The sequence below is a fragment of the Ovis canadensis genome, chromosome 1, assembly GCF_042477335.2.
Source record: "Ovis canadensis isolate MfBH-ARS-UI-01 breed Bighorn chromosome 1, ARS-UI_OviCan_v2, whole genome shotgun sequence".
NCBI classification, from domain to species: domain Eukaryota; kingdom Metazoa; phylum Chordata; class Mammalia; order Artiodactyla; family Bovidae; genus Ovis; species Ovis canadensis.
Window position 1 is genome coordinate 41686435 of NC_091245.1, and position 24891 is coordinate 41711325.

General features: G+C 39.2%; 1 protein-coding gene across 5 annotated transcripts in view; it reads left to right on the forward strand.

Annotated features, from left to right (window-relative positions):
- The window catches only part of DNAJC6 (DnaJ heat shock protein family (Hsp40) member C6), a 172995-nt gene that overhangs the window by 125907 nt on the left and 22197 nt on the right, over window positions 1–24891 (forward strand). For all 5 annotated transcript variants that reach the window (XM_069593855.1, XM_069593851.1, XM_069593862.1 and 2 more), the window contains exons 5-13: window positions 446–568; window positions 5988–6121; window positions 6768–6962; window positions 7863–7980; window positions 11529–11608; window positions 12445–12638; window positions 12739–12819; window positions 20840–21274; window positions 24148–24282. In XM_069593855.1, the coding sequence (XP_069449956.1) occupies window positions 446–568; window positions 5988–6121; window positions 6768–6962; window positions 7863–7980; window positions 11529–11608; window positions 12445–12638; window positions 12739–12819; window positions 20840–21274; window positions 24148–24282 (1495 nt within the window). The remainder of the gene's footprint in view (window positions 1–445; window positions 569–5987; window positions 6122–6767; window positions 6963–7862; window positions 7981–11528; window positions 11609–12444; window positions 12639–12738; window positions 12820–20839; window positions 21275–24147; window positions 24283–24891) is intronic.

Here is a 24891-nt window from a genome sequence, read left to right on the forward strand (position 1 = left end):
GAAAAAGCCTATCTTTGGCTTACTCAGCAGCACTTTTTCATGTTTTCACTTTTATCCGCTTGGATAAAATTAAGGGTAGTGCAGGATTTATAATGTAACCCTATAATTAAGCATCTAGTAGGCAGATCAAAACGTTTTATACTAAATAAAAGTTAAATTCAGTGTAACCCCACAGAATTTTTAAAAATCCAAATAGGTAGTTTAAATCATCCAGTTTAATTTAAAATGTATTTCAAACTGTGTTTTCATACCAATTACTGAAACAGTATTTTTAAAGTAAAAAAAGTTACAGGATTAAACTCTTCTGTGTTTGGACCCTGTTCCCAACTCTTCCCGCTGTGTTGGAAGAGGATGTAGTGTCATTTCCAGAAGTTGTTTGGTGTGATACCTGCTCCTGGAGAGGGAGTTGCTTGGGAATTCATTCCTTTCTGCTGTGTTCCTTTAGGTCTCAGAATGCAGTTGGCCCATCAGGCAGGCCCCCAGCCTGCACAACCTCTTTGCTGTGTGTCGGAATATGTATAACTGGCTACTGCAGAATCCCAAAAACGTCTGTGTTGTCCACTGCTTGGTGAGTAACCTTTTCATGTTGCTGATGTGGCTGTCGTTTGTGCTGGTTTGGTTTGGTCAAATACAAATGGCCTTATGTAGACTAGTGAACAGGTAATGCTTATATTGAATAAACATTTATTAAGAACCTCCTTAGGGATTACGTGATGTAAGGGTTATAAACGAGGAGAACACATTGTTCTTGCCTTAAAACTGGAATGCCAGTGAGAGAGGCAGATATGTATATAACCCCCATAACACAGAGCCTCTGAAATATGCTATTACTAATATAAAAGAGGTCAAAACAAGAGCTATGGATGCTCAGGCAAAAATGCCAGAGTTTTGGGTGAATAGAATTGACATAAGCATATTGGAATATTTTATTCTCTTACCTTTATGTTTGAATAAAAACAAAATTAAAAGACATCTATGCCCTTGTATGCAATCACATAGATTGACGATATTTTATAGCAGTTCTAGTGGGACTGATGATTTTTCTGACCACTGACCTCCTAGAATCCCTTTACTCAACCTTTCCTCTGGAGGTCTTTTGTGTATTGCTTTAAACTCAACTTTAGGTAAAATCTTTTTTCACAATATGGACATTTGATTATATATCTAAATATCTTTGGTGGCATTTAATGTACTGCATCATCAGGACCTGGTGACCTGCCTGTTTTCTCACTAGACTATAAGCATCTTGTGGGCAAGAACTGTGCCTTTTTTACCTTTGTATCCCAGGTACGAAAGATATGAATAAGTGATGGACTATGTGAAGAAAGGAGCACAAAAATGAAATCTGAGCATAAATATTAGAACTATTCATTATGTTGATAAACTTTAGGGTATATATTTTGCTATAATCTTAGTTGATGATTTTTTCCCCTCTTTCTTTAGAGTCAGTTGGCTAAAAGAGGGATGAAAGCTGAGAACATTTTTTCTTCTTTCCATTTCACATCCCCAAAGTCTTGGAATAAAGGAAAAACACTTGGTGTTCATAGCAGTTTAATGTGAAAGGCCGAAGGGTTTTCCTTTTAGAGGCAGAACAGATTGTTTAAAAGACAGATTGTTTTAGAGACTAAGCAGCCTTTAGGTACTTTGGTGATATTTCTCTTCACTTAGAAACTTTCTGAAAGTTCAACAAGCCTAGGTCTGGTGGCTTTGTAAGGGGAGATGGCTAGAGAGAGACCAGAGGCTCCCAGTTCTGATGATACTATCATGACAAATAAAAACCCAATGAAAGAAGAAAAAAAGAGAGGCAGACAAAAGTTAAGACCCTATAGTTTGCTCTCTAGGCTTTCATGTGTTGGACACGCATGAGTTGGAAATCTGCACTGAGTCTTCGGAAATGGAATTGAAGCTGGAGGTGGGAGCACTAATTTTTATTCTATATACTCCTTTTTTATTATTATTAAAAATAAACACATGGACTTCCTTGGTGACACAGTGGATAAGAATCTGCCTGCCAATGCAGAGGACATGGGTTCCATCCCCAGCCCAGGAAGGTCTCGCGTGCCGCAGAACTTAGTTGATTCAGCCAAGCCTGTGAACCAAAACTACTAAGCCTGCGCTCCACAAGGGAAGCCACTGCAATGAGAAACCCACTTGCCACAACTAGAGGAAGCCTGAGCAAAGCAACAAGGATCCGGCACAGTCAAAAATAAATAAATAATTAAAATTTAAAAGCATGTGTTCGTCTTTTAATTAAAAAAAAAACCTAATAAAACTTTTAAAAAGACCTGCATAGCAGATAAAGGGAGTGAACACATGTCTAAGAGCCATGAACCTGTTAAAAGAGTGTCAGTTAAGTTCAGTCGCTCAGTCGTGTCCGACTCTTTGCGACCCCATGAATTGCAGCACGTCAGGCCTCCCTGTCCATCACCAGCTCCCGGAGTTCACTCAGACTCACTTCCATCAAGTCCATGATGCCATCCAGCCATCTCATCCTGGGTCATCCCCTTCTCCTCCTGCCCCCAATCCCTCCCAGCATCAGAGTCTTCCAGTGAGTCAACTCTTCGCATGAGGTGTCCAAAGTACTGGAGCTTCAGCTTCCAAAGAGATCCCAGGGTTGATCTCCTTCAGAATGGACTGGTTGGATCTCCTTGCAGTCCAAGGGACTCTCAAGAGTCTTCTCCAGCACCACAGTTCAAATGCGTCAGTTCTTCAGCACTCAGCTTTCTTCACAGTCCAACTCTCACATCCATACATGACCACAGGAAAAACCATGGCCTTGACTAGATGGACCTTAGTCGGCAAAGTAATGTCTCTACTTTTGAATATGCTCTCTAGGTTGGTCATAACTTTTCTTCCAAGGAGTAAGCATCTTTTAATTTCCGCAGTCACCATCTGCAGTGATTTTGGAGCCCCCCAAAATAAAGTCTGACATTGTTTCTGCTGTTTCCCCATCTATTTCCCACGAAGTGATGGGACCGGATGCCATGATCTTCGTTTTCTGAATGTTGAGCTTTAAGCCAACTTTTTCGCTCTTTTCTTTCACTTTCATCAAGAGGCTTTTTAGCTCCTCTTCACTTTCTGCCATAAGGGTGGTATCATCTGCATATCTGTGGTTATTGATATTTCTCCTGGCAGTCTTGATTCCAGCTTGTGCTTCCTCCAGCCCAGCGTTTCTCATGATGTACTCTGCATAGAAGTTAAATAAGCAGGGTGACAATATACAGCCTTGACGTACTCCTTTTCCTATTTGGAACCAGTCTGTTGTTCCATGTCCAGTTCTAACTGTTGCTTCCTGACCTGCATGCAGATTTCTCAAGAAGCAGATTAGGTGGTCTGGTATTCCCATCTCTTTCAGAATTTTCCACAGTTTCTTGTGATCCACACAGTCAAAGGCTTTGGCATAGTCAATAAAGCAGAAATAGATGCTTTTCTGGAACTCTCTTGCTTTTTCCATGATCCAGCGGATGTTGGCTATTTGATCTCTGGTTCCTCTGCCTTTTCTAAAACCAGCTTGAACATCCGGGAGTTCACGGTTCACATATTGCCGAAGTCTGGCTTGGAGAATTTTGAGCATTACTTTACTAGCATGTGAGATGAGTGCAATTGTACGGTAGTTTGAGCATTCTTTTGCATTGCCTTTCTTTGGGATTGGAATGAAAACTGACCTTTTCCAATCCTGTGGCCACTGCTGAGTTTTCCAAACTTGCTGGCATATTGAGTGCAGCACTTTCACAGCATCATCTTTCAGGATTTGAAACAGCTCAACTGGAATTCCATCACCTCCACTAGCTTTGTTCATAGTGATACTTTCTAAGGCCCACTTGACTTCACATTCCAAGATGTCTGGCTCTAGATTAGTGATCACATCATCATGATTATCTGGGTCGTGAAGATCTTTTTTGTACAGTTCTTTTCAGGAAAGCTAAATTCTAAAATTCTAGAATTAAGATTGAGAAATATGTCTTTTACTGTCCTTGAAGTAAGGACAGCAGCAAATACTTGAGGCACACAGTGAAACTGTCAGTCCTTCATTCTGTTCCTCCATCAGGGGAGCAGATGTCAAAGCTAGAAAGGGACAGACGATGATAATTAAGACAAAGCCGAGAGCTAGTGGGATAGTAAAATTGCATCACAGTACTTAAAAATAATCCTCTCTCTAGACTTAAATTATGTGACAGAATGCTAAAAGCACTTGGAAAAGCAAATATGGGTTCCTTATATGTTATCAGGAAACAGGAAAAAGAGGGCCAGGCAGGCAAGGCAAGGAAGTTTTTTCCCTAAAAGGTGGAGGAGTTGATCTTGAAAAGTTATAGACTGGTGAGCCTGATGGTGATTCAAGGTGAAATTCTAATACAATTTTTGCATAGATAATTTTTAACTCTTAGAGTAAAGACGTCTACGTTGATTCATTATAAACATATATGTCAAAGCAACTGAACTTTTGGAATAAGACTAATAGATTAGTAGAGATATTTTCCTATGTCTTATATTCAAGATGAAAAAATTGGGGCTAAATTGTTATACACTTAGTAAAAAATTGGCTGAATATTGCTTCCAAAGAAAGGTGATTAATGGATCAGCATCTTCCCAGGAAAAGGTTGCATTTGGTTGTCCTTTTAACAACTTTGAAAATGTGGAGAAAAGCTTATCAGCTTTCTCAGGCTGGGGAGGTCACATAATGAATCTGGATCTTAGAAGTTTTTGCAGGTTAATAGAAACCACTAATGTGAAATTAAATACAGGATAAATGTAAAGTCCTGAATTTTGGTTCTTAAAGATTAAGTGTATTTATTTATTATCACATCATCTGAAAAAGGGCTCACAGTTCTACTGGATGGAAAGATCAATAAGAGCTTATGGGATGATTTAGCTTGCATTTAGTTTAGTGTGGGGCTATGTTAATAAAAGCATAGTGTTCTTACCACATGAAGGAAGATGGTATTTCCTCTCTAGTTTGGTCAGAACACATCTTAAATCTTGCATTTCACATCTGGGCAGCACATTTAAGGCCGTTGTTTTTAAACTGGAGTCTGTTCAGAGGAAGTCCATCAAATGATGATATCTCTTAAAATGGAACATCAAATGAGGAAGAATTGTAGGGATGGTGTGGTAGTCAGGACACACACAGAAATAATGTCTTACCAGTTCTCTGGGCACCTCTTAGCCTGATCAAGTTGACACGTAAAATTAACCATCACAGATCAAGCGTGTTTTCAACCTGGAAAATAGAAGAGTTGATTGAGAGTATTTCAAATATGTGAAGGGTTGTCCTGAGGAGAAAGGAGTAGGTTTCCTCTTTGTCCTGACAGAAGGAAGAACGAGGATTATTGAGTGGAATACATTGCAATTTCAACATGCTCAGTATAAGGAAGAACTTTGAATTCTTCCTGAAACAGGATGATCCCTGTCACTTAAAGTATTCTAGAAGAAGCTGGCTTACCATCTGTCAGGGATGTTACTGCATGCATTCCTTTACCGAACATGGTTGAATCACGTGAAGCTTCTTTATTTTATATCAATCTGGGAACATACTTAGGATAAAATGTACACAAGGCATAGTCCAAAAAGAAGTATTTGCCTAACCTGAGAACTCTTTACCTTCGCCCTAAACTGAGAGACTTTAACTGTTAGTTCTCATCCTTCCAGCCCAAAGTTACTTTGAAGACTAGATAATTTTTCAGTAAGTACAAATAAAATTTGTATTGCTGGGTTTCTTAGGTTAGCAGAGTCAATCATATCCTAAGAACAAGCCTTCCCTTGCTGCTCTGTGATTTAAATAATTGGAACAGATTTTGGTTTTCAAGTGAACAATTTTGAATGGATGAGTACCTCCAATTAAGTTTTCTCTCCTCCACATCTACCCCCCACCCCACCCGCCGCCAGACTTCCCACCTTGTCATGTCTCTTTTAATTGCATTGCAGCCTCTCAGTGCTGAGTTGCCTGACTGGCCCATATTTGTGACAAGTTTATACATTTTCTTTGATAGGATGGACGGGCAGCATCATCGATTCTGGTTGGTGCTATGTTCATTTTCTGTAATCTCTACTCTACTCCTGGCCCAGCCGTTCGATTGCTCTATGCAAAGCGACCAGGAATTGGACTTTCACCATCCCACAGGAGGTAAAGTCAGCTCTGTGCAGGGTTGGCGCAGGCATGGCCTAACTAGTATCATGTCTGTAGAAAAGAGAAAGATCTTTAAATAACTGACATATTATCTTCTCTTTAGTCTGAGTGTCTTGTTTCTCTTATTTACATTGTATCTTCTTGCTTCCTTTTGGATTAAAAATTGCTTCTGGAGACTTCCCTGGTGGTTCACTGGTTAAGAATCCCTGCCTCCATTGCAGGAGGCATAGCTTCGATCCCTGGTAGGGAAATAAGATCCCGCATGTCATGCAGTATGGCCAAAAGACTAAAAAAATTGCTTCTGATGATAAATTCTGACTTTTCCCCCAAAGCCTGCCTTCAGCTGATAATAAATTTAATCTGCTAGATCAAATATTGAGCTAGTGTAAAGCTCCCATAAACTTTTTTCATTTAATAAATATCCCACTATGAGATCTTTGGAGGGAAGTAAAGCAGTGTCATTAGATAAAAGCTTTCCTAAATTATTGGCAGCATTTCTCTTTTGCCAGTTAATGTTTAAGGGCTAACACAGGAAATTTTTTACTGTAGGTTAATAATTTATGAGAATAAACTTTATAGCAAATTGATTGCTTATTTCTTCTGGTGTTGTCGGCACCAACAGAATGTCAGTCTTGTATTTTAGGTACCTGGGCTACATGTGTGACCTCCTAGCAGACAAACCCTACCGCCCTCACTTCAAGCCTCTCACAATTAAGTCGATCACTGTCAGTCCAGTTCCTTTTTTCAACAAACAGAGAAATGGATGTCGCCCTTACTGTGATGTACTGATTGGAGAAACCAAAATATATACAACCTGTGCAGATTTTGAACGAATGAAGTAAGTCGTGATGCCTTTCTTCATTTCTCCTTGTGAACTGCTCCATTCCTGTGTAAGCTGGATCCTATTCTTCCTTTGAGGACTGTATCATTGTGAAATGGCTGGTAATTTAAAAAAATGTTCAACATAGGTGGTAGTCATAGAAAAGCACAGTTAAATCAAGGGATGCTGTAGCCCCCTTCAGGTGGTGATACAAGCTAAGGGACTCACATGAGTTATAATGAGGGTTAAGAAAGTGGTGTGGGCAGAAGGCCTGGACATTTAAGAAGGAGATGACCTTGATAATAATTGGTGAGGATAATGGAGGAATTGGGAATGAATGAGGTTTCTATGTGAGCAACTGGATGGTGATGTAACTAAAATGTTTCAGAACCTATAATAAAGAGCAGGTGCCAATGGGAGGTGGTAGGGGATGTGGATAAAAGGGACTGTATGATAACAGGAAGTGAAGTTAATTTGAAATAGATTGAATTTCAAGATTGCTATTCAGGACCTTCACAGAGTATTTCACTGCTATTTCTATATTGATCTCCATTGAAGTTTTTGTTCTCTCTCTCTGTTCTTACCATAAATTTACAATTAGGGAAAGGTAAATACATTAAGACTACCCATATTTGAAGAGAGTGATTTCTGCTAATGGGCAATTGATTGATCTAGAAATCAGGATGGGATGGAGAGAGAAGACCTGGCAGAAGACCAGTGGCATCTCATGGCAGAACCAATTTGCATCCAGTTGGCATAGACTGTGCTCCTAACTTTGCTTAAGTTAGGAAATAGTTCCTGGGTTCAGGCCTGCACAAACAGATGCTTTGACCAGAGTCACAGAGGACTATACCTGTAAATCTGTGTTATTGTGCCAAATTAGACTCTCTTTCAGTATGTTTTTGTCTCTGTTTAAAGGGAATACCGTGTCCAAGATGGAAAAATCTTCATTCCTTTGAGCATCACTGTGCAAGGAGATGTGGTTGTTTCCATGTATCACTTGAGGTCAACAATTGGAAGCCGGCTACAGGCTAAGGTATGGTTTCAGAAAGAATCATGACTTAAGTTCAGCTGACCCTTTAATAGGAGCATTTCAGTATTTTTTCTATATCACTTTGGGCTTGAATAACTTCTGGTTTTCGAATTAGAAAAAACATTTAAAGATTACTTATGGAAATGATGTATATATCCATCAATAGATGAGTGGATGAAGAAGATGTTGTATGTGCATATATACATACAATACAATGGAGTATTATTCAGATAAAAACCATCAAATAATGCCATTTGCAGCAACATGGATGGAACTAGAGATTATCATACTAAATAAAGTAAGTCAGAAAGAGAAAGACAAATACCACGTGCTATCACTTATTTGGGCTTCCCAGGTGCCGCTAGTGGTAAAGAACCCACCTGCCAATGCAGGAGACATAGGAGACTTGGGTTAAATCCCTGGGTCAGGAAGAGCCCCTGGAGGAGGGCATGGCAACCCATTCCAGTAGTCTTGCCTGGAGAATCCCATGGACAGAGAGGATCCTCGAGGGCTACAGTTGATAGGGTTGCAGAGGGCTACAGTTGATAGGGTTGCAAAGAGTCAGGCATGACTGAAGCGACTTAGCATGCACACATCACTTATATATGGAATCTAAAATATGATACAAATGAGCTTATCCACAAAACACAGACAGACTCATGGAGAGAACAGACTTGTGGTTGTCAAGGGAGAGAGAGAGATGGATTAGGAGTTTGTGGTTAACAGATGCAAACTATTGTATATAGAATAGATAAACAGTGTCCTACTGAATACCACAGGGAACTATATTCAATACCCTGTGATAAACCATAATGGGAAAGAATATAAAAAAGAATGTGTGTGTGTGTGTATATGTATCTATCTCTCTATATATACATCTATATCTGAATCACTTTGCTATGCAGCAGAAATTAACACAACATTCTAAATCGACTATACTTCAATAAAAAAAAAGAAAACAACAACAACAAAAATACTTATGCCCATTGCCCTCATTCTACAGGGGAGAAAACTAAGACTTGGAAGTGGCGACTAGCCCAGATGGTGTTGCCCTGAAACTGAAGAGCAAATCTTGCTCTGTAGCAGCCTGTGCTTCTTTACCCTATTTGGATCATTGTGAGAGGAGATATCTCTGTTAAGAACATGGGATTAAGTAGCTACATTTGTTCAATTGAAATAAATTTAATATAAAATTCACCCTTTTGAAGTATGCAGTGCTCTTATTTTTAGTATTGTCAAAGAGTTGTGCAGCACTGCTGTCTGATTCCCAAACGTTTTCATCACCCACAAAGGAAACTCTATGTATATTAGCAGCCACTAATTAGCAGCAGTCCATTCCTCCTCTTCCATCCCCTAGGCAACCAGGAATCTACTTTCTATTTCTATGGATTTGCCTATTTTAGACATTTCATATAAATGGAGCCATTCAATGTATGCTTTTTTGTGACTGGCTTCTTTCACTTAGCCTAATGTTTTCAAGGTTCATCCTTGCTATATCAGTACTTTACATAGCTAGACAATATTCCATTTTATGATTATATAGCTTTTATTCATCCCTTCATCATTTGGCGACCATTTGAGTTATTGCCACTGTTGGGATATCACAAATGACACTACAATTAATTGCATTAAAAAATTATGTATTGAAGTACAGTTGACTTAAAATGTTACATTATTTCAAGTGTCCAGCATAGTGATTTGTTATTTTTATAGATTATACACCATAAAGAGTTATTATAAAATATTGGCTATGCTCCCTAGTGTGCCATATACTACAGTCTTGTGACTTTATTTTATAACTGGCAATTTGTATCTCTTAATCTCCTTCACCTATTTCACCTTTCTCCCCTGTGATACCCACTGGTTTGTTCCATGTGTGTGTGAGTCTGTTTTATTTGTTCATTTGTTTTGTTTTTTATGGTCCACATATGAGTGAAAGCATACAGTATTTATCTTTCTCTCTCTGACTTACCTCACTAAGCATAATACCCTTCAGGTCCATTCATGGTGCTACAAATGGCAAGATTTTGTTCTTTTTTATGGCTGAGTAATCATATATGTTGTATATATATGCTACATAAATATATATGTGTATGTGTGTATATATATAAACATATATATATGTATATGGTTAACATATTATCACATTATTCATTCATCTGTCAATGGGCACTCAGATTGCTTCCATATCTATTGTGAATAATACTGCTATGAACTCAATATTAAGAAAACAAACAATCCAATTTAAAAATGGGCACAAGACCTAAACAGACATTTTTTTTTTCCCTCAAAGAAACATACAGATGGCCAGCAGACTCATGAAAAGATGCTCAACATCACTAATCATCAGGGAAATGCAAATCAAAACCATACTGAGATATCACCTCACACCCATCAGAATAGAATGGCTATTGTCAAAAAGACAAGAAATAACAAGTGTTATTGTGGCAATGATGTGGAGAAAAGGGAACCCTAGGGTTGTGAAGAGTTGGACACGACTGAGCGACTTCCCTTTCACTTTTCACTTTCATGTATTGGAGAAGAAAATGGCAACCCACTCCAGTGTTCTTGCCTGGAGAATCTCAGGGACGGGGGAGCCTGGTGGGCTGCGTCTATGGGGTCACACACAGTCGGACACGACTGAAGTGGCTTAGCAGCAGCAATACACAGTTGGTGGGGATGTAAGTTGCTACAGCAATATGGAAAGCAATATAGCGTTTCCCTCCCCTTCAAGTGAAGAGTAGAGCTACCATGTTGTTGTTGTTGTTCAGTCACTAAGTTGTGTCTGACTCTTTGTGACCCCATGGACTACAGCACGTCAGGCTTCCTTGTCCTTCACTATCTCCTGGAGTTTGCTCAAACTCATGTTCATTGCGTCAGTGATACTATCCAACTGATCCTGCAATTTCACACCTGGGTATCTGTCTGAAGAAAATGAAAACACTAATTTGAAAATATATATGCACCCTAATGTTCATAGCAAATGTTCGTATTTTAATTCATCAAGTATTTGCTAAGTACATGTTCTATGCCAGTCATTGCCTAGGGGTTTAGGACTGACAAAAGTAAGACTGCCTTTTAGGAGTTCAGGGGAAATTCACACATGTATGAGTATCCACTATCATTATAGAGGTAGGATGAGATGGCATAAAGGTAGCAGTTTATTCTATCCAGTGGTGGCTCAGAAAGGCTACAGAAGATGTGAAGGTGGATCTTGAAGGATTAGTTCATCAGGTTGGAACAGGGGCATCCTGGACAGAAGGAATGAGATGAGTCAAAGTATGGCAAGGTGCAGGAACATAGGGTCTCAGAGATGAGGGAATGGCTTGCCATGAAAGAATTCATGGAGAGGAGAGGTTGGAAGTGAAGCTGGGCCAGAGCCAAATGAGGTTGTTTAATATTGATAGTAAACTTCAAAGTAACTAGTAAACTAAAAATTCAAAGTGCAGATATGGAAACAGTTGATGATGTATGACTCCCCCAAATATAATCATTTGATCTGGTTCCCTTTTCACTGATTGATTGTAATGTGCTGCTTTTGTATTTTTTAGGTGACCAACACTCAAATATTTCAGCTTCAGTTTCATACTGGATTCATTCCACTGGACACAACAGTTTTAAAGTTCACCAAGTGAGTGATACTTGGGCCAAACTGCCTTTTCAATCCAAGGAGCTGTGAAATGCTGGCAGTTAGTGCCAGGATTAGTGCCCGTGTGACAGCTTCCCCCTCACCCCAAATCCTGTGCCTGTGGCTTAGCAACATACCGGAGGCTGGTTGTATTTTACAACTCTCAGTTGGATGTAATTTGTCATAAACACAAATGGATCAGACTTAAAAAGATCTGAAATACCTTGTGGGGGAGCAGAAGTGAGCAGAGAAGGAACAGAGTGTCAGTATGGTCATCCTTTGCATCTGTGTATCTCTTTGTGTTTTGCAACAGGGAAGGAAATGGAACCAACGAAGACCCATCAGAATGGATGCCTTGTTGTAGCACTGAAGCAGGGTCCCCCAGGACCTCTGCATCAGATATTAGTTGCTGTATTATAGTGTAATCTAGGGGACCCATGAGAGTGGCTGAAACTGGGGTGATAGGTGGGAGTTGCTAGAGCCAGGTTAGGAGTAGACATTCAAGAGCTCAGGATGGTGGCTGTGAGCCTTTTTCACTATTTTAACAACTGATTTGGACATGCCAGTGTACAGTGTCAGGATATATCTGCCCTGCTATCTAGAATGCTTTCACAAGCAGTAGTATCTAAATTCTATAAGTAGGCATTCTTCTCCTCTTTTATCTCAATGAGGGAACCGAGGCTCAGAACAGTAAAGTCTCTTATGTGCTAATGGTTGATTTTTCCTTAGAAATGAGTCTCAGAGTGAACCTCAGAATCCATCTACAATGGTTTCTGCATTGAACATCATAACGGTTCCATTGTTTTTCACTGACCTTATTCTTCTTAATTCCTATTTAGGCCTGAGTTGGATGCATGTGATGTACCAGAAAAATATCCTCAGCTATTTCAGGTAACTCTGGATGTAGAACTACAGCCGCACGACAAAGTGATGGAGCTAACGCCACCATGGGAACATTACTGCACAAAAGATGTCAACCCCAGCATCCTCTTCTCTTCTCACCAGGAGCATCAAGATACTCTGGTCTTAGGAGGTATGAGTCATCCGGTGGCTTAGTTTTCAGAATGAAGCCTCTGTGTTATTTATCTCACTGATTTATTTCCTGTGTTTCCTTGATGTCTTTTGTCTTGCAGGACAGGCTCCAATAGATATCCCTCCAGATAATCCCAGACATTTTGGGCAAGGTGGCTTCTTTTCCACTCTCTGCTGGCAAGGTATATATTTCCAAGCATTTCTTTAAGTTACTGGTTAGGTGGTTAAATCACATGGTTCTTCTATAAAAATGATTAGTCCTTGAAACAGTCTAAAGTAAAAACAACACTTGGAAGTCATCTGTCTAATATGTTATTTCACATTCTTCCAGCTCATTCCTTTTCCATATAAGGCAGCTTTCCTACTCTGAACTCCATGGATGCTATTAGACTGATGCAAAAGCCATTTTAAGCTGAATTCTACCTTTTCTATTATGCAGTGTTTTGGATCACAGCACTGGGCTTATGAATAATCATGGTATTTTCTAGGATCTCCATTTACACTGCTGACACACATGCAAAATTAGCAAAGATCTGTATCTCACGCCCTTAACTAAATTCTCCAAAAATACAAAATCTGGCAACACCCAGCTCCACCCTGCCCAGGCTTTGACCACTAGCAGAGCAGAGCTGAGCTTCCCTAGTGCAGGGAAGGCAAACACTCACTACCTACATATCTCTGCTACTTGCTTTAAAAACCTTGACAGAGGTTGGACTTGATCACAATATCCTTTTTTGCAGAACCTGGAGATATGTTTAGAATTTTTCCCAACATGAAACTTTGGACAGCTCCCAGTAGATTAGCATTGGTATTCTGATTGATAGCCCTTTGCTTTAGAGTTTGCTGAAGTTAACTGCAAGATTGAATGTGGAATTCCATGGTAAGGACTTTCTTAAGAAAGGGGTAGGAAACTGCCTCTGGTGATAGTGTACTTAAAATCTTCTTGGTTGTCTGTCCTTTCCGTGTCAATATAACACACTATTCCCATTGCCTACACAGAGTTTTCAATGTGTGATGAAAAAGTTATTTATAGAATTCCTTTGAATTGAAAGGTTTACTTTCAGAATTTTCTTTTTAAAAAATTTTTATTGGGAAATAGTTGATTTACAATGTTGTGTTGTTTTCAGGTATACAATAAAGTGAATCTGTTGTACATATATCCACACTTTTTAGATTCTTTCAGAATTTTCTACTGAGAATTGGGACCTAAAACATTTTAAAAATGGGAAAATCCAATGAAATCTAGATAGCAGGTAGATTTCCCAGTCCCCTCTTGATTTCTCCTTCATCTTGCTTCTTCACATAAGAGCTTTTAATAAACTTTACTTTTACTTTCCTCTGCTATTTTAGTAAGTGCTTGAGAAATCTTCTTATCAGGCTATAAAATAGGTTTAGCACAAATGCACAGTCTTTTAACTTAACTGCACAGAGCCAGATGGATTTAGGAATGCAGAATTTTTTGCACGTTAGAAAGGCAGTATGTTACATAAACTACATATTACTTAACACCCCTGAGTGTATCTCAGACAACAGCATGTCATTAAACATGTTAAAATGTCTGCAGTGAGGGGCTGGAAGAAGTTGCTGCCATAGGCGTCCTGGCTTTAGGCAGACCAGATCACACATTGAGCTTTTGCAATGGACCAAGCATTGTAATAGGTGCTAGAGAAAAAAGGATATCCCCAGTGCTCAAGGATCTTCCCTTCTGGTTTGCAAGGAAATGGCTATATTGTGAAATTTGGGGAGGTGAAACATTAGAAAAGTAGAAAAATCAAACACTGAGGTCCTGGTACTCTCTGTTGGCCTCACTGCCCCTGATAAAATTTCTGACATTGGAGATCAAGCCCGAGCATTTGGAGTGGGAGCACTGACTCCAAGACCCTAGAGAACTAACCCTAGGGAGTGTCAAATAGTGAGAAGTCACACAAAAGGAAACTACTTGAATACAAGGCCTGGCATCACCCAACCACCAGTAGCACCCTGTGCAGGATGCCTCACCTAAACAACAAAAAAACAAAAATACAAACCCAATCATCAGCAGACAGAATTACCACCTCACTCAGCCTTGCCCATCAGAGGAAAAACAAACAAACAAAAACTCAGCACAAATCTCACCCTATATAAAGCTTACACAGACCACTGGACCAACCTTAGGAGGGCAGAAACAAAAAGGAAGAAAGAATTCAACCTTCTTCAAGGAAAGAATTCAACTTTCCTTCAAGCCTGGGAAAAGGAGACCTCAAACACAATAAGTTAAAAAAAATAATAATGAGAAGGGAGAGAAATACTATGCAAAGGAAGGAACAAACTAGAAACACAGAAGTCCAAATAAATGAAGAGGAAATAAGCAAACTACGTGAAAAAGAATTCAGAATAATGATAGTAAAAATGATCAAAAACTTGGAAACAGAATGGAGAAAATGCAAGAATCAATTAACAAAGACCTAGGAGAATTAAAGATAAACATACAGAGACAAACAACACAATTACTGACATTTAAGAAACTCTAGAAGGAATCAATAGCATAGTATCTGAAGCAGAAGAACGAATCAGTGAGCTGGAAGATAAAATGGTGGAAATAACTTCTGAAGAGCAGAATAAGGTAAAAATTTTGAAGAGATTATAGTTGAAAATTTCTGCAACATGGAAAAGGAAATAGTCAATCAAGTCTAAGAGGCACAAAGAGTCCCATACAGGATAAACCCAAGAAGAAATATGCCAAGACACATACTAATCAAACTAGCAAAGACTAAACACAAAGAATATTAAAAGCAGCAAGGGAGAAGCGACAACTAACATACAGGAGAAACCCCACACACTTAACAGTTGATCTTTCAGCAGAAACTCTGCAGGCCAGAAGGGAATGGCAGGATATATTTAAAGTACTGAAAGGGAAAAATCTACATCAAGATTACTGTACCCAGAAAGGATCTCATTCAAAATTGATGGAAAAATAAAAAGCTTTTCAGACAAGCCAAATTTAAGAGACTACAGTACCACCAAACCAACTTTACAACAAATGTTAAAGGGACTTACATAGTCAAGAAATACAAGAGAAGAAAAAGGATCTACAAATCAACCCCAAACAATCAAGAAAATGACAATAGGAACATAATAATTACTTTACATGTAAATGGATTAAATGCTCCAACAAAAAGACGCAGACTGGCTGAATGGATACAAAAACAAGACCCATATATAGTCTACAAGAAACCTACTTCAGACCTAAAGACATATATAGACTGAAAGTGAGAGGAAGGAAAAATATATTCCATGCAAATGGAAAGCAAAAGAAAGCTGGAGTAGCAATCCTCTTATCTGAAAAAATAGACCTTAACATAAAGAATATTACAAGAGACAAGGAAGGACACTCTGTAATGATCAAGGGATCAATGCAAGAGGAAGACACAACAATTGTAAATATCTATGCACCCAGCATAGGAGCACCTCAATAATAAGACAAATAGTAACAGACATAAAGGAGAAATTGACAGTAACAATAATAGTGGGAGACTTTAACACTCCACTCACATCAATGGACAGATCATCAAAACAGAAAATTAATAAGGAAACACAAGTCTTAAATGACACATTAGATGAGATGGATCTCATTAATATCTTCAGGACAATTCCATCCAAATGCAGAGGAATACACCTTCTTCTCAAGTGCACATGAAACATTCTCCAGGATAGACCACATCTTGGGTCCCAAATCAAACCTCAATTAATTTAAGAAAATTGAAATCATAGCAAGCATCTTCTCCAGTCACAGAGTATGAGACTAGATATCAACTAAAAGAAAAAAAGCTGTAAGAAACACAAACACATGGAAATTAAACAACACATTTCTGAATAACCAACAGGTTACTGAAGAAATCAAAAAGGAAATAAAAAAATTTCGAGAGACAAATGACAATGAAAACACAACTCAAAACCTATGGGAGGCAGCAAAACCAGTTCTAAGAGGGAAGTTTATAGCAATACAATCCTACCTCAAGAAATAAGAAGCACATCAAATAGACAATCTAACTTTACACCTAAAACAGCTGGAAAAGGAAGAACAAGACCCCCAAAAAGTTAGTAGAAGGAAAGAAATCATAAAGATCTAAGCAGAAATAAATGAAGAAATGAAAGAAACAATAGTAAAAATTAATAAAACCAAAAGCTAGTTCTTTGAGAAGATAAACAAAATTGGCAAACCTTTAGCCAGAGTCATCAAAAAAAAAAAAAAGAATCAAATCAACAAAATTAGAAATAAAAAAGGAGAGGTTGCAATAGACAATGCAGAAATACAAAGGATTAGAAGAGACTATTATCAACAACTCTATGGCAATAAAATGGATAACCTGGAAGAAATGGACAGATTATTAGAAAAGTTCAATCTTCCAAGACTGAACCAGGAAGAAATAGAAATTATGAACAACCCAATTATAAGCACAGAAATTGAAGCTGTGATCAAATATCTCCCCAAAAACAAGAGCCCAGGGCCAGATGGCTTCACAGGAAAATTCTGTCAAACATTTAGAGAAGAGCTAATGTGTATCCTTCTAAAACTCTTACAAAAAATTGCAGAGGAAAGAACACTTCCAACCTCATTCTATAAGGCTGCCATCACCCTGATACTAAAACCAGACAAAACAACACAAAAAATGAAAACTACAGGCCAATATCACTGAAGAACATAGATGCAAAAATCCTCAACAAAATTTTAGCAAACAGAATTCAGTAACACATCAAAAAGCTCATATACTGTGATCAAGTTGAGTTATTCCAAGAATGCAAGGACTCTACACCATATTAACAAACTGAAAGATAAAAGTCATGTGATAATCTCAATAAATGCAGAAAAAGCCTTTGACAAAATTCAACACCCATTTATGGTTTAAACTCTTCAAAAAATGGACATAGAAGGAACCTACCTCAACATAGTAAAGGACATATATGATAAACCTACAGCAAACATTATTCTCAATGTTGAGAAACTGAAAGCATTCCCCCAAGATCAGAAACAAGACAAGGGTGTCCACTTTCACCACTATTATTCAACATAGTTCTGAAAGTCCTAGCTACCGCAATCAGAGAAGAAAAAGAAATAAAAAGAATCCAGATCAGAAAAGAAGTGGTGAAATCTCACTGTTTGCAGATGACATGATACTGTACATAGGAAACCTTAAAGATAGTATCAGAAAATTACTAGAGCTAATCAGTAAATTTAGCAAAGTTTCAGGATATAAAGTCAATACACAGAAATCACTTGTATTTCTATATACTAACAATGAAAAATCAGAAAGAGTAAATTAAGGAATCAATCCCATTTACCATTACAACAAAAAGAATTAAATGTCTGGGACTAAACTTACCTAAAGAGACAAAAGAACTGTACACAGAAAATTATAAGACACTAATGAAAGAAATCAAAGATGATATAAACAGATGGAGAGATATTCCATGCTCCTGAGTAGGAAGAATCAATATTGTCAAAATGATTATACTACCAAATGCAATCCACAGATTCAGTGTGATCCCTATCAAATTACCAATGGAATTTTTCACAGAATTAGAACAAAAAATTTCACAATTCATATGGAAACACAAAAGACCCCAAATAGCCAAAGTTGTCTTGAGAAAGAAGAATAGAGCTAGAGGAATCAACCATCCTGACTTCAGATTATACTACAAACTTACAGTCATCAAGACAGTATGGTACTGGCACAAAAACAGAAATATAGACCAGTGGAACAAGATAGAAAGCCCAGAAATAAACTCATGCACCTATGGGTACCTTATTTTTGACAAAGGAAGTGGGAATATACAATGGGGCAAAGACAGCCTCTTCAATAAATGGGAAGCTGGACAGCTACATGTAAAAGAATGAAATTAGAACACTTCCTAACACCATACACAAAGATAAACTCAAAAAAGATTAAAGACCTAAATGTAAGACCAGAAACTATAAAACTCTTAAGAGGAAAATATAGGCAGAACACTGGATGACATAAATCAAAGCAAGATCCTCTATGACCCACCTCCTAGAGTAATGGAAATAAAAACAAAAGTAAATAAGTGGGACCTGATTAAACTTAAAAGCTTTAGAACAGCAAAGGAAACTATAAGCAAGGTGAAAAGACAACCCTCAGAATGGGAGAAAATAACAGCAAATGAAACAACTGACAAAGGATTAATTTCCAAAATATACAAGCAGTTCATGCCAGAAAAACAACCCAATTAAAAAGTGGGAAAAAGATCTAAACAGACATTTCTCCAAAGAAGACATACAGATGGCTAACAAACACATGAAAAGATGCTCAACATCACTCATTATTAGAGAAATGCAAATCAAAACTACAATGAAATATTACCTAACACCAGTCAGAATGGCCATCATCAAAAAGTCTACAAACACAGATGCTGGAGAGGGTGTGGAGAAGGAATGCTCTTGCACTGTTGGTGGGAATGCAAATTGATACAGCTACTGTGGAAGATGGTATGGAGATTCCTTAAAAAACTAGGAATAAAACCACTGTGTTACCCAGAAATTCCACTCCTAGGCATATACCTTGAGGAAACCAAAATTGAAAAAGACACATGTATCCTAATGTTCATTGCAGCACTATTTACAATAGCTAGAGCATAGAAGCAACCTAGATGCCCATTGCCAGATGAAGGGATAAAGAAGTTGTGCTATATATACACACAATGGAATATTACTCAGGCCATAAAAAGGAACCAATTTGAGTCAGTTCTGATGAGATGGATGGAACCTATTATACAGAGTGAAGTGAGTCAGAAAGATAAATATCACATTCTAATGCACATATACAGAATCTAGAAAAATGGTACTGAAGAATTTATTTACAGGGCAGCAGTGGAGAAACAGACATAGAGAACAGACTTATGGACATGGGGAAAGAGGAGGAGAGGGTGAGATGTGTGGAAAGAGTAACAGGGAAACTTGCATTACCATATGTAAAATAGATAGCCAATTTGCTGTATGGCTCAGGAAACTCAAACAGGGGCTCTGTATCAACCTAGAGGGGTGGGCTGAGGAGGGAGATGGGAGAGAGGTTCAAAAGGGAGGGGATATATGTATACCTATGGCTGATATATGTTAAAGTTTGACAGAAAACAACAGAATTCTGTAAAGCAATTATCCTTCAATAAAAAAAGAAAAAGAAAAAAAAATGTCTGCAGTGAAACATAACTCATAGCCCTGAGTGAAATCAATGAAGACATTTATAAGTAACTTTCACATCAGTTCCAGTCAGATGTTTTCCACAAACGCAGGGAAACCTTTAGTTTTTCACAGCTTTTTGCATTTCAGAACTGGGGGAGGAGGGATGTGAATCTGCACTTGGTTTGGAACAGGGTCTACCTGGCAGTAGACGAAGTTCCATAGGGCCATCTGCCCCACGGAGGGCCTGGGATGTCACTCACCAGCCTCTCCATTCCTTCCCCAGAAGAAAGGACTTTCCTGCTGGAAATCTTTCCTGCTGCCCATTTTATGCTGAAAGTAGCTCCTCCCAGTTGGTGTAAGGGCCATCCTTACACCAGAGCCATTCCCCCTGGTCACTTACTAGGCATGGGGTTCACTTCTGCTCCAGACTGTGGGAGAAAGGCCCTGCTTTTGGCTACAGGTCATTGGAAGAAGAAAAAGACCATGAGGGGGTTAGCAAGGACCAGGAAACAATGTTTTGTTTTTTTCAAAGCACCTAGCATAGTGCTGGGAAGAAAAAGAGGGTGGTGAGAGTAGTAATTTTAAAAATAAGAAAAACCACTTAAGTACTGCTTACTATTGATCTGAGCACTTTCCATATCGAATCTCATGAAATTTTCACAACACTCAACGGGAGCTAGGTTCTATTTACTATTCCCATTTTGCAGAGGGAAAAACCAAGGCACAGAGAAGTAAAGCCACGTTTTCAGTGTCACAGAGCCAGTAAGTAGCAGAGATGAGATTCAAACTTGGGCTGATTCTAAAGTTTTTGGTCTTCATGCCTATGCTATATTCCTCTCAAATGCTCATCAGATAGTAATTGAATGTTATGCGAAATACATCAAGTTTTCCATCAGTAAGAATCTAAAAGCATTGTTTTTTTCAGGCTGCTCTTTCTCTCTTTCTGAAGTTAAGTGTGTAGACTCTAACAAAAAGCAGTAATTCTGTGGCTGGTGACTGACTGTTTCTGGCATACTGGCCTTCCTTAGATCAGAAATCAGAGAAGTCATTCTGCGAGGAGGACCACGCCGCCCTAGTGAATCAGGAGAGTGAGCAGTCAGATGATGAACTTCTGACGCTGTCCAGCCCACATGGCAACGCCAATGGTGACAAACCTCATGCAGCCAGGAAGCCCAGCAAAAAGCAGCAGGAGCCAGCTGCCCCTGCACCCCCTGAGGATGTGGATCTTCTGGGTCTAGAAGGGTCTGCAGTGAGTAAGAACTTCTCTTCGTCGGCGGCTCCTCCCTCCAATTCCGAACTTCTGAGTGACCTGTTTGGAGGCGGAGGTGCAGCCGGTCCCGTCCAGTCTGGACAGGCAGGGGTGGATGATGTGTTTCACCCGAGTGGACCTGCATCCACCCAGTCCACACCACGCCGATCTGCCACCTCCACCTCTGCATCGCCAACACTGAGAGCAGGAGAAGGTAATTGTTTCCATATTGTGCTGTACCTCTCAGGACTGAATTACAACTTTTGGGCCAAGCAGGTGGAATCGAACTTTCCTCATAGTCTAGACTTCTCTGATCTCCCTGAAAGTCTCCAGAAGGTCTGTATCTTCATGTCAGAGGGGACCACAAGAGGAAATAGAAATACTGTCCGTTTTGGTAGGACAGAGTAAGAAAGAATATTTGAGTTCGTCACCCTTGCTTTTTTTTTTAAGGCTTCAATCCCTCAGCTGCTTTACTTATTTCTGCTTGGAGGTGTAGATTGATGAATTGTTATTAATAATAACAGCAATATCTGTGGGGTACTCACTATTTGCCCAGAGAAGGCAATGGCACCCCACTCCAGTACTCTTGCCTGGAAAATCCCATGGACGGAGGAGCCTGGTAGGCTGCCGTCCATGGGGTCGAGAAGAGTCGGCCACGACTGAGCGACTTCACTTTCACTTTTCGCTTTCATGCATTGGAGAAGGAAATGGCAACCCACTCCAGTGTTCTTGCCTGGAGAATCCCAGGGATGGGGGAGCCTGGTGGGCTGCCGTCTATGGAGTCGCACAGAGTCGGACACGACTGAAACGACTTAGCAGCAGTAGCAGCAGCACTATTTGCCAAACATGTAATTTAACACCAGCCATGAATTCAGTCTTTATAAAAACACAGTAAATAAGGTGCTATTGTTATCTCCGTTTTCTAGTTGAGGAAACAGAGGCTTAGAGTCAAATTAGTAATGTACTTCTATATAGTGAGTCCACGGGCCCAAAACTAGGCCATTTGACTCCCGAGCTTTCCCTGTTTTCCTGAAATGCCTTCTTGGAACTGTAGTTTTCTGAATACATCTTTCCTGTGCAGAGAAGCACCTAATTAATTTAAGATCTATTTAACGGGCTCCTGCCAGCAGCACAGCTGATGGAGTGGAGCAGTTGGTGCCAGATATAGAGTTTGAGCCCCATGAGGCTCAGTCCGCTTCACTCCGCTCATTGCCAGACTCAACCCTTCTTGTGGCTGGCCATTCACAATTTTTTGACATTTGCAGGCAGACTCTCTTAACATCTGAGCCACCAGGGAAGCCTAATTTAACATAGGTTGGTATTAAAAGGGTACCAAGTAATAGAAGATTTTAGCATTCTCTACTGGTGGATGTCAAAGTTAGGTGTCCACTTGCAGATATTCTATAAATCTCAGTATTCTCATTTTATAGAAGGGATAAAGTTTGGTTAGTATCAAATGAGCTAAATGATACACATCATGTAACAGAGTGCCTGATGTATAGTTGATTCATCGCTGCCATGTAAGGCTAATCTACTGCCCAGCAGACATTAGGAGAGCATTATGCCAATGAAGTTGTAGGTGAACACATATTAATCATATCCCTCCCTGGGTTTTGAGAATGGGGTTTATTCATTAACTTGTTTGACTGTAGTTATCTGTTCCTAGAATAGGTCACTCCTACTCCAGGAAGCAGTCAGCCCATTAGCTTGATACCTACAAATTAGGAAGTGATACCTTATTATAGGGCGCTAATTCCCTTGCCCATTAATGCAAAATTAAACCCAGTCATATATATGCCACTCTGTGTCGTTTTCATCACATTTATCTCATGTCTGTGAACAATGTGAGATGCCTTTGGGAAATTCCTGGAATTTGAATTCCAAAAACTTGAACGAGTCCAGTCTTATCATTTACTTGATACTGGGCAAGAAACTCGGCTCTCTGAACCTCAGTTTTATTGTCTGTAGAATGAAAATGATATCACTTCTGTCTGACAGCTGACAGGATCAGCTGATGTACTCTTTATGAAAGGCAACATAAACCCTAAAGAAATGATGCAATATTAAGTTACTGCATTGTTGGGCTTCCCTGATGGCCCAGTGGTTAAGAATTCTCCTGCCAGTGCAGGATCCCTGGTCTGGGACGATCCTACATGCCACAAAGCAACTAAGCCCGTGTGTCACAACTGTTGAGCCTGTGCTCTACTGAGCCCACACGCGGCAACTGTCGAAGCCCACGTGCCCTCCACAAGTGCAGCCACTGTAATGAGGAGCCCAGGCATCGTAACGAGAGAAAACCTGCACAGCAATGAAGAGCCAACATACTCAACATAAATAAACAAAATTTAAAGATACTATCATTGTGTTGTTGCTGGAAACCTCAGCTGCCACTTTGTTGTAGTTTTCTTGGTTCATTCACAAACTTTTTTGCATTTTACTACATCTGCACTGAGTTTCTAGCAAGTTGTAAGCAAGCAATGTTTTGAAAGCATTTCGTTTCATAGAACATAAGGTGTGACGAGAGCTCAGTTTTTGTCACACTCATTTTCTTTTTAACTTTCCACGTGCCAGGACCACTAAAAACACAAAACTAAACAAAACCTGGTCAGTGAGGTTTTCTACTGTTCACCTTAATAGCAAAGCTCCTCGTGCCTGGCGTTTGTTCACTAATTCACTGAATATGATCATAGTTCATTCATTGATCATCTCTTGTGATCCAGGCCTTGGTTTCACCACTTATCTATTAATCTATAAGCTTGCTTGATTTATTTCATGTTACTAAGATGCCCAAGGCCCACAGGGCCTTGTTTATAGAGTGTATGGTTCATCCTACAGGTAAATCAGGAGTTCTCCTTTGTCCTCAAAGAAGGGGTTATTCACATGTAGTCAGAAATCCTTGGGCTTCATTGTTAACCCTGAATGAAGTTTTAAGGATAGGATGGGCCTGTGGAGCAGCCCATGAGGCAGGCATCATCCTGACTTTTCAAGTATTTGGCTTAGAGCCTTGTAAGAGTGACAGCTGTCCAATATTTATTGAATGAGTGAACCCATAGGACAAAGACACACCTTTTTCCTGTTGTTTTCTAGGTGCCACCTTTGACCCATTTGGAGCACCTTCTAAACCATCAGGTCAAGATTTGCTGGGTTCTTTTTTGAACACAGCCAGTGCTTCCAGTGACCCCTTTCTTCAGCCTACGAGGAGTCCTTCTCCTACAGTGCATGGTAAGGAAGTACTTATGCTGTGTTTAGTGGAACAGGGTTCCCTACTAGACATCAGTAGGTGTTCAGATATAAAAACATCTTGTAGGCAGGGTTTTGTTTTGGCTTTTGTTTTTGAAAAGCTACATATCTCTTGAAAATTAACAATTCATGTTAACATATTAAAAGCTCTGCAGTGTTTTGCAGTAAAGAAGCCTGCTTAACTTTTACTCAGCTTCCATAAAATTTAATTTGGAAATTTTTTTCTTTTTGTGTTAGACCTATATGCACAAAATGTATAGGGCACCATCAATTGTAGGACATATCTTTATTTTACGTACTGTCACTTTTAGTTGATTCGAAGATGCTTACTAGTTGAAGTCTTTGAACTATGAAAAATATGTCTTGAGTTAATAAAATGTAATATGACAAGCATTCCACAAAATTAGTATTCCACAGAACAGTTTAGAATACAATATCCTGATATATTAAACTAGTTCTAAGATGAAGCCACTAACCACACTCGACTGTTGAGCACTGAAAATGTGCCAGTCTGATTTGAAACATACGCTAAGTGTAAAGTGCATACCAGAATTCAAAACTTAGTACATAAAAGCAATGTAACATGTCTTA